At 46.8% G+C, this 16,628-nt stretch overlaps 1 protein-coding gene across 1 annotated transcript in view; it reads right to left on the reverse strand.

Annotated features, from left to right (window-relative positions):
* LOC142817327 (uncharacterized) overlaps window positions 1-16,425 on the reverse strand; it is a 45,590-nt gene extending 29,165 nt beyond the window's left edge. The window contains exons 1-3 of the mRNA XM_075894364.1: window positions 16,200-16,425; window positions 11,817-12,460; window positions 7,486-7,872 (exon numbers count right to left, since the gene is read on the reverse strand). Of these exons, the coding sequence (XP_075750479.1) occupies window positions 7,486-7,872; window positions 11,817-12,460; window positions 16,200-16,205 (1,037 nt within the window). The 5' untranslated portion in view covers window positions 16,206-16,425. The remainder of the gene's footprint in view (window positions 1-7,485; window positions 7,873-11,816; window positions 12,461-16,199) is intronic.
* Window positions 16,426-16,628: the final 203 nt, after the last annotated feature.

Below are 16,628 nucleotides of genomic sequence, written 5' to 3' on the forward strand. Positions count from 1 at the left end.
TCCATCCGTCCGTCCGTCCGTCCATCCGTCCGTCCGTCCGTCCGTCCATCCGTCCGTCCGTCCGTCCATCCATCCGTCCATCCATTCGTCCGTCCATCTATCCATCCATCCATCCGTCCGTCCGTCCGTCCGTCCGTCCGTCCGTCCGTCCGTCCAAAAGATGCAAGATGTTATAAACTAGACGGCGGTACGTGTAGTTGATTATGAAAGATGCGAGGTGTTATAAAATAGGAATGATGCCACATATGGCGCGTGTCATCGTTCGATATAGTGCGGCGACGTACGCTAGGGGGAGCGTTGCAATAAAATCGAGTGGGCAAAATGTACGGAGGATTCATGGTTTACCTGGTTTACCTCCGGAGCTTCGCCCACTCATCATCATTCACTTCGTGGATATGGCGGCATTTTTCAATTCCCCCTGCTCTACAAGTGAAGCAGACTTAATCGTTTGCGCCTCCTTTGCTCGGCCGTCCTGTTTCTCCACTGTGCGCTGCACGGCGTTAGCGCTAAGGCTTAAATTTCGAGGCACATGATCTGGCTCCCTCCTCGGTGAATACTGCTCCTGTCTAATTTCCCGCTTTACACAGTTCACCCTCGCATCGCGCTCCTTTAGACAATTCAGTTGCTTTTGCCGTTGGTGACGGAGACATTCGTAATCTTTCGGTGTAAGCAAAATGGATACACTCGAAGCCAACTGATCGGTAATCGCGCATCGCAATTTCACCGGCTCAGCAACACTTCCTGGTGAGACTGGGAGTCTGAGAGGTACCCACACTAGGCGCGCGGTCACACCTTGCCCGAAAGCGCCGGTTAGCTCTATTGTGGCCCTACTCTGACCCAAAATATCAGCGGACACTTCATTCTCACGCACCACTGTCACATCCGCACCTGAGTCAACGCGTGCGAAAGTTGGCTTGTTTCCCACGAGGATCTGAATCTGCAGATCCCTCATGGAGGAGTTTTTCATAACCGCAGAGTGTCGCGATGGTGTGGCTCGGCTATCAAATGGTCGCTTATTCTGGGAAGCTACGCATGAAACTTTTGCTGTAATAGCAGCAGTCTCACGAGAGGGCTCGCAATCTCTCTGAAAGTGGCCCCGTTGTCCGCAGCCAAAACACGCTCCCGAATTACGGCTTAAATTCGCTCTAGTAAATAGTTTGCCTTGCGGCCCATATATTGAATTTCGTGGTCCTGCACCGCGGTAACTAGTCTGCCTGCTGTTGTCGAGGCTTTCTTCAAAATTGGTGGCCAACTCCGCAATATCCTTGGCCTTCAGCCAGCCCTTCACTTCCTGCTGAATGACCAGTGAGCGAAGATCACTTGGCATTACCTGCTTTAGCCTGTCAGCTATAAGCAACTCTTGAAGACCTTCAAATGTCTCCACTTCTCTACTTCTAACGTAGTAGGTGAACATGGTCTCCAGGCGCGCCATCACTTGGCTCTACGAATCGCCTTCCTGTCTTTTGATTTCCACAAACATTCGCCGGTATTCGCTCGGAGTCATCCTCAGTTCGTTCAGCATTCTAGACTTCAAATCCACGTACGGCATCACCCGAGCTTCTGCCTGATTGGCCACGAACGTACGCATCTTGTCAGTTGATTGATTGACTTGTGGGGTTTAACGTCCCAAAACCACTATTTGATTATGAGAGACGCCGTAGTGGAGGGCTCCGGAAATTTTGACCACCTGGGGTTCTTTCACGTGCACCCAAATCTGAGTATATGGGCCTACAACATTTCCGCCCCCATCGGAAATGCAGCCCGCATCTTGTCAGTTAAAAATGGCAACAGAATTGCTTGAATTTGCTCAGGAATGCTCAGCACCACAAAAAGAGCGTCCACGTTCTTGAACCAGGCGGGAATCATAGGCTCATCAGTGGGCATGCGCCCAAGGACTTCCTTTAGCTCTTTCGCATACCTTCTGATACTGGTTTGCTTGTTCCGGTTCTCCGGCTCCTCTGATAAGGCACGCGACGATCTCATATTTTCTAGCTCGAGCTTGAGCTTTAAAACTTCAATCTCAAGCTACGGGTGCGATCCGATTTATTCACTCTGTCATCTTCTATCGCATCTTTATCTGAGTCCGCCATTTCCCAGAGAGTGCCTGAACGCAAGTGCATTCAGTAAAAACAAATTTGGGGGGCCCCGAGAGTGCACAAAGCAGGCCTCACCTTGCAGTGATGCGTCGCCCGATTAAGTTGACAGTTGAAACTGCGTCCGTCTCGTCACCAACGCTATGTGCGATGACCACTTCCAATGCAGCAGGACTCCGCCCGATCACCTCTGTCGCTGACTCACATTGACTGTCTCTGCTGCTCTGCTCCTGAACCAGCAACCTGCAGCGCCTCTCCGGCAAGTCCGTCGCTCAACGACGACCTTTAGCTCTGCTCTCGTTCAATGACGCGCAGTGCTCTTGCGCTGCCAAACTCCAGGCTCCAATGTTGACCGGCAGGCTCGTACCAGATGTCAATGCTGCTTCTTGCAGGGCAACAGCAGGTCCCGAAGCGGTGAGCGTCTTCTCAGCTTCCCGGACTTCAGCGCCTTCCTCGCTGCGGGCTCTCCACATCCTGTCGATTGCGCCAGTTAATTTCCTCCTCCTCGACAAGCTTCAACACTAGCTAAGGAGGGAAGATGTTTGAGGTTCGGAATGGGTCCCCTCGATGACTCGAGTGCACGGTGGCAGCGCGAAGGAAGAGCTGTAGTCCGGTGAAGAGACGCTTTAGTGCAGCCTCAGGCTACTGCCCGAGTCCAAGCCCGAACATCCGCTCTCATTTCAAATTGAAACATCCTCTTTTCAACCCTCGGTTGAACAAACAGTCTTTACACAAACCAATCACATGCTGGGACTTGCATCATGACAACCAATCGCAGAAACACTTTCATAACAGGCACTACATTAGTAAAAACCACGTAACCAAATAAAACACGCAAAGAGATAGGTTCAGCGCGTGTAACACTCTCTCCCATGCCAGGCCGTGCTGCCTCCGTCGGCCGACTTCCGTCGGCAGCCATTCTCACGCTCGAGCCCCGTCAGTTCTCTCATTAATTGTTGCTTCCCAGAAGCCTCCTTAAGAGTGGTGGGTACACCGTTGGGCTCCGTGCACTTACCAGGTGTGCATGCGACAGCGAGGCGCCCCGACATCCTAACAACAGCGGGGGAGATTATGGTCGTTTCCCTGCCGCCACTATGTCTCGGTCAGCCAAGTGGTCAAGTCCCCGCGTCATTCTCAACGACAAGCATGCATGCCAACAATAGCCTAAACTCAGACGGTGGCGCCTGACCTGCCTCTTGCTAGACACTTTTCCGAGTAAGCCTTCTCCTTCTAGTCCCGAACGGCGATTACTTAGACGGCTCCGCTTGGGAACCATGCGAACAAAGGAGGCTCCTTTCATTCCCATGATCGGGGTCTTCCGCGTTCGCCTTCGCGGAACCGATCGCCTTCGCTAGTTGACGGGTCGGGAACTGGCTACGCGCTCTACATCAGCCGAATGGATTGCGCTACACCCAACATGCTCGTAATTGGTGCCTCATACTAACTGATGCCACCTATGAAAAATAGTTTGTAATGGTTCACTCAATATTAATACCTGGTGTTTAACGTCTCGAAACACACCTCCACTACGGCGTCTCTCATAATCATATGGTGGTTTTGGGACGTTAAACCCCACAAATCAATCAAATCAGTCAATGTCTCGAAACACAGATATGAGGATAAAAGACACCGTAGTGGACGGCTTCGGAAATTTAGACAACCTGGTGTTCTTTATCGTACACTGAATCAGAACAGTACTCGGGCCTCTACCACTTCACATCCACTGAAGTGCAACCATCACAGTCGGGATAAAACTAGCGACTTTCAGGTTAGCAGCCGTGGCCCCGGCCACGGCTGCTGAATGCTCCACCGCTGCGGACTAATGGTGTGTTGAGACGAGTGACCGAATCCACATTAGTCGTGGACGACTAATACGCGAATGATGGCGCCTGCAGACGCATCTACACTAAGACCGGAGTCCTAGGGCCGAACAGCCGGATCACTATCGACCGCAGCCTTTCCGCTCACCTAAGCCCACTGCCAGCACACATGTTTCAGGGTATTAAGTAACATGGAAGCCACAGAACGCCAACGTCGCCAAGCTTCGTCGGGCATTGTCAAGGAACGTAATTGGTAGCCGTGAAAACATTGTTCTTGGCGCAATGGCTGTGTGAAAGATTAATGCGCTTTGCAGAGATCTACGAAAAAAAAGACTGACATCGCTCCAGTCGCTTTCGACGCCCCGCTTACGGAGGGAGGATACGGACATGTGTCGATATCAGCCATGCAGTTTTCTATAAGTACACAAGAGAGAACTCTGTCGTCCCGATGCGGTGGTTTAGTGGCTAAGGTAATCGGTGACCCACAGGTCATGGGATCGAGTCCCGGCTGCAGCGCCTGCATTTTTGATGGCGGCGAAAACGTTGTAGACCCGTGTACTCAGATTTGCGTGCAGGTTAAAGAACCCCAGGTAGTCAAAATTTCCGGCGCCCTTGACTGCAGCCTCTCTCATAATCATATGGTGGTTTTGGGATGTTAAACTTAACAAATCAATCCGTCAAGCGATCTCTTTCGTTAGTGTCTAAGGGAGCTGTAATGCGCAGTACTTCAGGGAGCAAGAAAATGAGTCATGCACGGATTTGCATAATCTTCGTTCTTTTGGCTCCGTTTTGGCTTTACGAGGCTTGGAGTTGCTTAGTAACTAGATGACAATCAGAAAATGTTCGGCTTGACCTTTTATATATATCTTGCTCTTTTATAGGCTCACCAATTGAAGTCTGGTCAAGAAATTCTAAATGGTCCGTTATTTTCTTCGAAACAAGACCAAAAACGCAACGGTAAAAAAAGCATGAAGTGCATTTGAGGTTAGCAAGCATGCAGACGAGGCAAATCCTTGTGCTACCCATCATTCCCAAGGTCGCTGAACGTGCACATTGCAGCGCCAGAGTTCTTTCTAGTTAGTTTTTTAGAAAATTTATATTTTTAGCTGCTCTTTTTTTTCTTTTTTGCAGATAACAGGTACCGACAGTGCAGATTGACTTGCTTGCCATTGTGTTTCCATCTCTTGGTTTGCGTCTTGATTATGATCAGTGTTGGAACATTGGCTGTGTTCTAAGACAGCACCATTTTCCCGTCACAGAATCCGGCGTCTGCCCTGATTAAAGTGAGAACTTATTCTCCAGCCCACCAATCAGCTCACATTAGAAGTGATAGATATGTTGAAGGAGATCTTGCGAGCATAGGTAGCCAGAAATAACCAGATCTAAGAGCTATAGCGGCGCTGATATTAACTAGGTGGACAGGCGTGCGGCTTCAGCGGAAGAAAAGTGTGCGGGTTGCCAGCTTGCTAGCTATCCGGAACTGGGGTGTTCTGCCGATAGAATTTCGATTCAAAGAACAGACTGAGCTCATTCATCCGCGATTCCTATGAATGAGTTGCGGATGAGGATAATCGTTGATGTGAGATCACGGGACCAGCGTCCGCACCTTTAAATCAGGATTTGGTCCGTCATCTGAATGCACCGAATACAGACGTTATTTCAATGTAATGAATATTCTCTTGCAACAATAAAATGTAGCGATTGCTGGATTCATGTCTTCTGTTGTAATTATTCCTATTTTAATTGCATTCAGTATTTACTCACTCTGAAATTATTTACTTTTTGGCTTTTTGTGAACAGTATCAAATTTCAGGCGAGAGATACTTTGTGCCTTCGCATTCGTTTCGAGCGAAGAAAATTTCTTTTGTTGGGTTTACATAAAACGGCGAATTACACAACTAGTCGAGCATGGTAGTGCATTCAGCGAGCAAATTGGTGATGGGCAGCACTACTCAATGCAAAGTAAAGTTGAATGCAGACGCATTTATTACGTAGCATGTTCAATTTACCCTACCTTCTCTGTACCCGGCTCTTTGATAGTCAATCAGGCGACACATTTAGCAAAATCAAGTGATGTACACGACTATGTATACCCTGTGTCTGAAAAGAATGAAGAACCTGAGTTGCTCAAAATTCGCCAAGTCCTCCTCCAGGCCGTCCCTCGTGATCATATCGCGGATCTGGCACGTCATACCCCACAGAAGATTGTGACGTGTTCTTCGCGGTGAAGGTGGCTGCCGAGCTGTTGAAGACGATATGATTAATTGGGCAAACTTGGGCACAGTGAATGAAAAGTTAAAGTAGCAGCAATAGGAGCCGTACACTGACAGCAGCGACCACAGTTTCCGACCGGCGGTAATCTGCTGACCATAGAAGTGCCTCGGCTTTTATACACAACTAATCGAACCTTTCAGCGCACCATTGGGTCTCTGGATAGATCCCGAAACCCCACGGTTGCTCCTGACGTGCCAGCAACATGTTACTCACGTGCGAGTAACTCATGATGTGCGAGTAAATCATCAGACATCCGGGCAATGTCTCACATATCAGGGTGAGACATTGTTGATGGTAAGTTGGGTTAACGTCCAGAAACCACCATAGGAATATGAGAGACGTCGTAGTCGAGGGCTGCGGAAATTTCGATCACCTGGGGTTCATTACCATGCACCCAAATCTGAGCACATGGGTCTACAGCTTTTTCGCCTCCATTAAAAATGCAGCCGCAGCAGCTTGAATATGACCCTTCGACCTGCGGCTCATCAGCCGAGTATCTTCGCCACTAGACCTACGGGCGAGGTGCCTCGCAGTTTCCATATTACTAGTGGTGGTGGCAGTTGTCGTGGGTAAAACCTGATTTCTTTGAAACGCAAGGAAGGAGAGGAGGTATTTCACCAGGTCCCCTTTCAGCCGTTTCAAAATATTTTACCTCCATTGTGTTTACATATTTAATAGGAATAAAAAGATTGGATTTATTTATTTATTTATTTATTTATTTATTGACTGATTTATTGGTTGACTGATATAAAACTCACGGGGTCTCTTATTCATCCGTTTCAGTATACTCAAAGGCGCAAACAATCTTTTTCTTCTCAGTCAATATATTGAACCTACCGCGCTCCTTTTCGAAAGGTTTCTGCAACTGAAACGCCTGCTGCATCAGAAACGTTGTAAACTTTGCGCGCCTCATTTCGCTTCGCATCGCCTTCGCAATTAATGCACCTTTGAAGAAGCACTGATGTCATGTGACGAAATCAGAATTTGAGGTCGCGCTATGGGACGTCATGGTGACGCCATAGTGACGCTTTGATGACGTGACAACTTTTGGTGACCCGAGACATCGAGATATGGTCATTTGGTTACGTCATTACGTGTTGATAATTTTTATTGTCACTCGCACTGATGCCGCCTACGTGGGTCCCAGACGCGGGACGCCAGTCGCTTTTCTAATTTGGTGAATAATCTAAGATTTAGCCCTAATAACGAAATAAGCACGAATACTACCATTAACCATCGAGCTAGGTAAGACCTGGAAATTGATAAAAATATTGAAATCGAATAAATCTGTAACTCACGAAGGTGATGCGTCACTGGCCACCTGCGCAGTGGTCGATTGCTGGTCCAGTTCATTGGTCGTGACGGCGGACGGAGAGGGCTCCCAATCTCCGCCCTGCGGCGCGTCCATGTGGCGCTTTCCGGGTGGCATAGCCTTCTGGGTATGTTGCAGTACAGCCTCGACAGCCGCATCATCGACGACAGTTCCTACGCCAGCGATGGCATCGGGCGCTGGATAACCCGTGGCCACCATGGGCCGTGGACGCTCCTGGCCAAGCGTTGTGTTTGAAGCTACACTACGGGCGGCAGCACTCTCACTAGCCTCACTGCTCTTATTCTTCTTCTTTTTGGGATGCTGCTGCTCCAGCTGATGAGGGTCGGCAAAAGGAAATCCAGAACCGAAAAGCCTGCGTGGGGCAATCTGGTATCATTTGAGCACTGAGGCTCCACGCACGATAGCATTGCATCACGTTCAGGTGTTGTCATGGCTTGTACAAAATACGCTACCGTGAATTTGCGACGCTGAATTCTTTGTCTGACATTAAGAGAAATGAGGTATTATTGCGAAAATATTTATACTTATTCTCTCAGCAGGCTTTACCTGTCACTGTTGATGCTCTGTATAAGGTCTAAATAGATAACACTCGTCCGCGTATTGAGTGCTCTTTCGCAAAAAGCGAGCTAGTGCTGCGGACAAGCACAGCCGAAACAGAGATCGAAGGAGCCGGACGTCTCAGTCGCACAAAGGGCAAATGCGATAACATTCGCACCGCGTATGCGGCAGAAAACCGACGGTTCGTTAAGCAAAGGTGGAACTACCCGCGAAGAAGCATGGAAAGGGCTCCAAGGGGAAGAGAACTGCGTCACTCCAGCAGTAACTGTGAACTTTGCTCATAAGAACGCGGCTGTTCAGGGGCGTGTGCATAAATCTCGGCAGAGATTGGATAGTTTTAGTTGGGCCTACGTTCGTGGCACGATACGTTGCGTACGCTGAATGCGAAGCGCTCAACGACACTTTTAGTTCACCGTATTGACTGTACCGCGATACGTTTGGTTCAACTAAACGTATTTTCTTAAAAATAAAACAGCTTTTGGGTGATTGTTAGCGCCCTCGTGCGGTAGCAGCGCAACAACAACCCTCAAAATAAAATATGCTCGGTTTGGGCCGGCTTTGTTGCTCTTTGCGTTCGACGCCGTCGCTGCTGTTTCGCTCTTCAGTTCCTACATCAATCGAGATATCGAGAGAGCGTCATGCCACGTACGCTTCGCCTCGTCACGTTTACGCACGCCACGTTTTTTTTTAATGTACGTGCGAATCTCTTGAATTGATGCGTTACGTACTGCACATGCGCAGTTCTCTCCCGCGGCAGTGCTGCGTACGTCGTCTCGCTACGTACGCCCACCTAAATGTGTCTATTAGGAAACGGCTCGTAAACATGCTGTGCTCTCACACCACGTTCAGACGACTGACAGCGCAAAAACTGCTTCGGTCCCTGGAGCAACTGCAGTCTCTTCAGCCCGCGTTTTTTTTAATTAGGTTAGATCAGATCGGAAAGAGGTAGCTGCAACTCTTACTTCGTATATATTATTTCAATTTGTTGCAATTGGATTCACTGATTTGCCCTTGCGACGAAACTGTGATTTTTTTATAGTAGAGTACTTATCATTTATCCTCTTCTGCTACCGTCGCACTATCAACGTACCGTTTTTCGTAAACTGTTTACTGGTAACCCACTTCGAAAAAGTAATTGTTGCTTCAGTGCCACTGGCAATCATGACAGGCAAAGAAATGGATTCAACACGGCGCTATTTTAATCGTGCTGTGGTCGCAATGAAGCTTTGCAAACTCGCCCAGTGTTCCATCCTACAGAGCTACCCCTGCATTGCAAAAAAAAAAGCTTGTAGTTGAATTCCAGCCGTCAGTGAATACACAAATTGATGCCGGCTATCGTTCGTATGCAGCGAACATTTCTCCCTAAAAGTGGATCGGCCACCAACACTTTAAAGTCAAGGTGGAGTGCTGAGAGGCGACGTTCTTCAATACGGGGGTTAGTTGAGCATATCTGGAGTGGTGAAGCGACAAGGACTAAAAATATTTCGACACATATCGGCACAGAAAGCTTGATACGAACCTTTTTTCTGCACTCAATAGTAGAATGATTCCCATGGTTTCTACAACTACTGGGATCTGCCACGCTGACGTCAGATACACTTGACTTTCGGTTGCACAGTACAAAAGAACCAAGCTTACAGCTTTACAGTGAGTTCTCCAAGACCTCGCTGGTAAAAGCGCCACGTGAGGAAAGACGTTCAGTCTTGGACAAAAGTTCCCACGCTAATATAGAAACACCTAGAACAGTGGCATAACTCTTTTGACACCCCTTGTATATTCGGGCACAAGTAACCATAGCACGCAGAGCCTTCCATTGTGGAAGTTTGAAAGCCTTGAATTCAGCTTGGTGCGGGAAACTTCAAGAATAGATGTGCGCAGCTTTCTTATTGACCCCTGACATAAAAAAGGTGTACAGCATATGTCCTCTTTTTCACCGCAAAAGTTTTCGTCTTTATTGAAAATCGAAAATTCGTGAATTCATGGTCTGCGCAAGAAATTGATATCTCAGAGAAGCACTAATAAGAGGAGGGGTTTGAAGCAATTTTTAAATAGTTATTTTACTTTTTGACAACATGCACGGAGTCGTTTTACGAACACTGCAAAAGCGTGCCAATGCTGGATGGTCACTATTTATTGAGGCTGGATGTGTGTTTGTATTGCTAACTGCATAATAAATGGGATAGCATACATATTGAAACACGCCAACACTGAAAACCGCGAAAATCATTGATTAAAAGAACGCCTGAGCTTGTTCAAGTTAGTAATCTTGCAAGGTCATCATTGTATAATTCTGAAGATGCACAGATCCCGAAGTTGTGACATTAAAAGGGGATCTTAGGGCTATACTGTATAAACACAATTAGGTTAATCAGAAAAGCACTATTTCAATAATGCTTGTTGTGAATTGTTCCTATTTCCATTCGCTGCAAATTATCGCGCAACTTCTCGCACAGGTACAGATAGATTGTCCTGACGTCATTTCTGCAGCTTCATACATTAACAAGTGACGTCGTAAACCTTGCGTATGCAATGTGGTGCGTCAGGATGGTCGTTTCAATAACCTCAGTGCAGGCAATGTATTGGCAGCTTGCACCAAAATAGTTGAGCTGCTGGTGCCAGCCGCCATTAGACATATCTCACACGTTGGTGCTTTTCAAGAATGGAGCTTGATTTGTCTTTGCTTACACTGTGCCATATGGCTGATATTATTGAACATTATTACGTAATAATTGTTGAATAGCTTAAAGGTATCAAAATTTCCTGGTTCTACATTTCATTTATGCAAGCAACCAGAACAAACAAAGATATCTTGGTTACGAAAGTTTCCCTTCATTTCGCCCTAACTTTTTAGAACTTCTCCAACACAAATATATACGCCATAGACTGTCGCACCACCGGAAGTCTATTCATATTTACAAAAAAAATTGTAAATGGGTCATTCAGGAACAATGAGCAATCGTGGTACGACGCACCAGTGACGTCTAAGATATGTCTAATGGCGGCCGGCACCAGTAGCTCAACTGCGCAGTACACAGACATAGTGCTTCGCTACGACTTGGAGTGTTATCACGCAAGGGTAATCAGCATTACTGAACTTTTCTAAGTATAATTTGAGTCACCATTTTTTAAACGAGTTGTATAATTTCTGCAGCAATTCATGGAATATGTTATCTGCACGTTCTAGAATGACTGCTTTTGAACGGGTTAAACGGGTACTGACGTGAACGTTCTAATGTGATTTTACTCCGCTTCATAAAGTTGGCTCTGCGCTGATTGAAGCACAGTAAATGCAGGTCAGATTTTCTCATGGCGCATGCCCTGGCATCTACATTATTGTGACGTCCAGCTACAATGTGAATTGGGATGACCTAATGCACTAGTGCGGCTGCGTAAACCACCATAACAAACTCGCCGCATGTGCGTCACGAGACACATTCAAAATTGAACTTGTGTATCAACAACGATGTCGCAGACGGAGTAACCGCACTGATTTCTTGCACAAGCACATGTCATGAAACTCATACAATGGCTTATAAATAAGGACACCGGAAAAACCAAATTGATTTTAAACGGACATACTCTAATTGCTTTTTTAGTGCGCACTAATGCTTACTAGCACATTTTAAGGCCCTTGACAGCTTGGTCTTTAGTTTGATGCAAAAAAAAAAACAAATTGACGTGTCAGTACTATTCTGTTCCTACCCGTTAACTGGTACCCAAAGTAAATGAAGCACTCACGGATTTGCTCCTGCTCCGAACGGTGGCAATTTCAGGCCCGGAGGCATTGGAATGACGAGTACGTCTTGGCCGTCAGGACCGGAAACGAGGCCCGCCATGGCAGGTGGTATCACCGCTGGCATTCCTGGCGCACTCTGCTTGCTCTGAGAACTCTTGGACCTCGCAGATTTTGTCGACCGCTTGCTCTTGTCTTTCTTGGGTGCCACCGGCACTTGCTGCAACATTGGAAGCAAGGGTAGCTGCTGCTGGATTTCGGGAAGGGGCGCTGCCATGTTAGACAGCATGTTGGGTCCCATCATGCCACTCTGCATACCGATGCCCTGAGGTCCTTGAGCTCCTGTGAATATGTTGATCCGGGTGCTGACCCCCGCGGTCGCTTTCTTCTTGGACTTGGATCGGTCTCCATCCGAGTCACTGTCATCAGAGCTCGAAGAACTCTCGGCTTTTCTCCTGATTTTCTTTTTCTTCTTTTTCTTCTTGTCCTTGAACTTCGTGGTGGTCGCGTCCTCGTCATCGTCCTCGGCACCCGCGTTGGCGTCGCCCTGAACACCAGCGATTTTCTGCTTGGACGCGACTTTTACTGCCACGTTCACGCCGGTGTCTTTATCCTTCTTCAGTGTCACGTCCTGCTGCATCGTGTTAGTCTGGTGGAGAAAAAAGTCACAGCTTTGCCACAAAGGCGAAGCAATGAACGCGACAGCAACAAATTTGAAGGTGGCGCGCGGATGGGCAAGCAGGTCGAAACGTGCCCCCACGTTTCTCACGCACAAATTACGCACGAAACGTACTCACAGGTACAGTTAAACGCAAATAAGGGTCTCAGTTGTTACATCGCTGGGTTCGAAAAGCGCGCCCCTTTCGCAAACGGAGGCTGTGGAACGATTGCAGTGACCTTTGTGTGCCCTTTGTGAATTTGCTAATTGAACTACAACAGAAACATTCCTGTTTCTGTTGTATTTCTCGAGGGTGCTCGAGAAATCATCAATCCACCACCCTCCTTGTCGCGGGCCAAAGTACGTGTGAGAGATGAGAGCCGCCGCCGCGCGCTCATTGTGCCATCTTGCTGATAACGCGGAAGCACAATAGTCCCCCCTCCTCGAAATGCCCGCCAACAACGGCAAGTGGTAGATATAAATAGCGTGTTGTTTGAACAGTCAGGGAGGTTCGCGTCGGTGGCTTACTGAGTAACGTCTCGCATTCACGATGCGGAAGTCCCACGTTCGACTCCGCACGTCGGAGTCTTTTAATTCAGATCTTTCTTTCTTGCGTTTTCATATACATAGATACGTATACATATACGATGCATGACGCCGACACCGGTGGCGAAATCCAGCCGAGAGTGTCCTTATAATTGCTATCGCAATAAAACAGACAAAAAACCTATCGACCAGACGGCCAGCATGCCATTTGCTCCAATAGGCACCCTACCACGAACCACCGCGAGCGAAACTTGCTCAGCGGAGTTGCTGCTGCAAAACAGTGTTTTGCGGATTTGCTATACTGCGAAAATAACCGAGATTAAATCAAGATATATTAATTATGCAGAAGATTCCATTCATCTAAAATGCAATATATCCTGCTCTTCTTCGACAACACCTTCATTCCACCATAACATGAATGAGTTGCGTACAGAAACATAGCCACCACCACTGAAATGAATAATAACAAAGGGAAACAGCTGTTATTAAGTTAGACAAATTGAACTAGTTTTACTACGCCAATTTTAAAGGTATAAAAAATTTTTCCCAACGCACTCTCTGTTGCTTAAGCCAATGGGAATACTTTGGATGCGTTATCGGACTACGTCAAAAAGTACAATTACTTTCTTTCACGTTCTACAGAATTGTGCTGTCATGACCGTCAACGGTAATTACTTAATTTCATAACCGTTGCTACATCGCGGGGTATTCACAAATACTTCTTGAGTAAAACATGCAAGAACGAATGTAATCACTTCGTACAACATCCCGCACTCGAGTAAATTAAGGTGATTTATGGCGTACTAACGTAGTTTTAGCCACATGGTTGTCTGAGAGGTAAAAAACGAATATTCCCGAAATCGCCCTACATTATGCATTTTTCTGATTTACCTGCAACTTTGGGTATGGTGCCACTCTTGTGGCTTCATTCGTACGGACAACTAGTGCAATGGATGTCCGTGAAATTGTGAGGCATTACTAAAGTTTGACAAGCCACTACAGAAGGCATATGACTGGTGGCCAAGATTTGTTCTAAAGTAAAAGGCGTATAGACCAACCGAAATAATATCAATGAACTCACACACAAATTTTTTCGTGTGTGTCTTCCTTGTTACCGCCCTATTTAACGCGCCCTTAACGTCAAAATTTGCTAATTCAAGATGCCATGTTTCGCCTTATTAACACAAATGAGCACTTACAACCAAAATATTCAATGAATTCGCCACCAATTGTCGCTTGTAATAATGCATTATTCAAAATTTGCCAGTCGTTGAATGTATCCAGACCAATATTTTAGAGCGATAACTCAGCTTTTCTCACTCGGTGAAAGGTCAAGCCGCTGGTGTTCAGATAGTGAATATTATTACACACCTTCCTTTAAAAAAAGACGACGCGAAGTGCGGAGCAGGACAACACAGAGACGATTCTCAGTGCCGTATGTGTTCTAAATGCGAACGCGGCACCGATATGGATGCAGCCAGTGCCTCAGGCGAGGGTGGCATCAAATACGGCCATTCAGCCATGGCCTTCGAGATTTGCTCCGGCAATAAATGGCGCGTTGCCGGAGGTTATCTCGTAGTTTATGCTTGAGCTGGTTGTCTTTTTGGGTGAAGCATTGCGTTAACTCTTCACCAGCGTTCAACTTGGCTTACCTCTACCGTTCAGATTCGCGAAACCAGACGTATTGTGTGTTTGCAGCTGAAAAAGTACAGCTATTGCTTCCGGTAAACTCCTTCCGATGTGCTTTATTGGGCAAGAAATCACGTGTTGCCGGCAAGCTACATGCTCAGTGTTATAGTATGCAGGGTTAAAGCAGGTAATTCGTCACTCAAGTGGTTTACGCAGGATAATGCACAGGTATTGCAGTGCTTACATTAACATAATCTGATTCCTTGTCGGCTTGCATAATCTGGAGTGTCCAGATTCCGAAATAAGGTACTTTTTTTTTCTCACAGCAACATCCAGCTATAGGGAATAAGTGCTGGAGCTTTCACAATCAAAGCGTGAATATGCAAACCACCCCCGCGTACGATAGCGGCGACAAGTGAAGGCGATGCGGGCGCCTATTGCCAAAACAAAACTGACACTGGCGCTACTGTTGCGTATTCAAATGCCACACTACGTTGAAGTTATAGAGGAAACACGCCATGCTTTTGTTCTTCAAGACAATTGAATAATCTGGGCAGTCAGGCAAAGAATCTAGAGAGTGAGGCGAGCAGAGAATATGCTGCTCTTGATTGACATTTGGGGTTTAACGTCCCAAAACCACCATGATGTGGTTATGAGAGACGCCGTAGTGGAGGGCTCCGGAAATTTTGACCACCTAGGGTTCTTTACCGTGCACCCAAATCTGAGCACACGGGCCTATAACATTTCCGCCTCTATCGGAAATGCAGCTGCCGCAGCTATATGCTGCTCGTGCTCTCCCATCAAGTGGGGTCGCTGGTTTTTAAACCGAATAACTTGAACCTGCTAGATTTACTCGATAGTGAGGACAGCCACCAGAGAATACCAGGGCCAAAGAGCAGAATTCAGTCGGCGTTTATTCGAAAAAAAAAGCATATTATGCAGCACACAAAAAATGTAACTTCTTTTTTTTTTTCATTTCACGACAACCACTGAGCTTCTTCAGAGGCCACCACGTGATTTGAATTGTACGACAGGCTAGTAGTCTGTCTTATTTGCAAGTAATTACGCAACAAGGAAACGTGCCTTGTTTTGAGATATGTACGGGCACACGTTCGCGTAAGCCGATGAACTCGTTATATATATATATACGCGCGCGATAGACGCTGATTGCTGACTAAGATGTTCTCGCTTAACTTAGTTTGTGCTGCGGACCGGGTTCTTGTTATGAATAAAGCAGCGGACAGCTCGAAGCTCGGATTTCAGGAGCCAGCCCATATGCGGCAAAGCTCCTTTCTGCCTCAGCGCGGTGTCTTCGGTTTCGTTCGCGGCAGCTGTGTTTCAATACATGCGAATAACTTTAGCGACTGCAATGAGTGTGTCACTAAAGCTGGTTGTGCTTGCATACCTCCCTTTATCAGATGCAGTTCGATGCTAATTGCTCGCTGCCACGTAATCATTAGCGTTGCAACACTCAGCCACTAGCACGAGGCATGCGAAACACCTTAGCAGTGTTAAAAAGAATAATCCCATCGCAGGAGCACTGTTGTGAACTTACCTTCATATTTCGGTGCAGTGTTTGAAACAGCCTCTCCTGTCCGCTTCCAGTAGAGTAACCGTGTGTCCCGAACTGCCAGTTAGAAAACTAGACCGCGAACAAAATCAAATAGCACTGGGAAATAGCCGTCAAAGGACCACTGTTGGGCAGCTTTTTCTGTGGCTTCCCAATAATGATGATGGGGCTGATGTGGCACTAGCGATCTCGTCAACGTCGTCGTCGAGATATTTTTAAGCAGCAAACATTTTAATTTGTGCAGGATTCGGCGTTGATGACGCAGTCCCGTCGCTACATTTTTTTTTTCTTTTTCAGTTATTTGGAACAATGCACCAATTGATCTTTGTTCTTTTTTTGTCGATTCTCGATACGAAGGAAGACATTTATTCTAACGTGATGGTGAAAAGTACTTTTTTATTTTTAGTTTTAACA

This window comes from Rhipicephalus microplus, chromosome 5, assembly GCF_043290135.1.
Source record: "Rhipicephalus microplus isolate Deutch F79 chromosome 5, USDA_Rmic, whole genome shotgun sequence".
Lineage (NCBI taxonomy): Eukaryota > Metazoa > Arthropoda > Arachnida > Ixodida > Ixodidae > Rhipicephalus > Rhipicephalus microplus.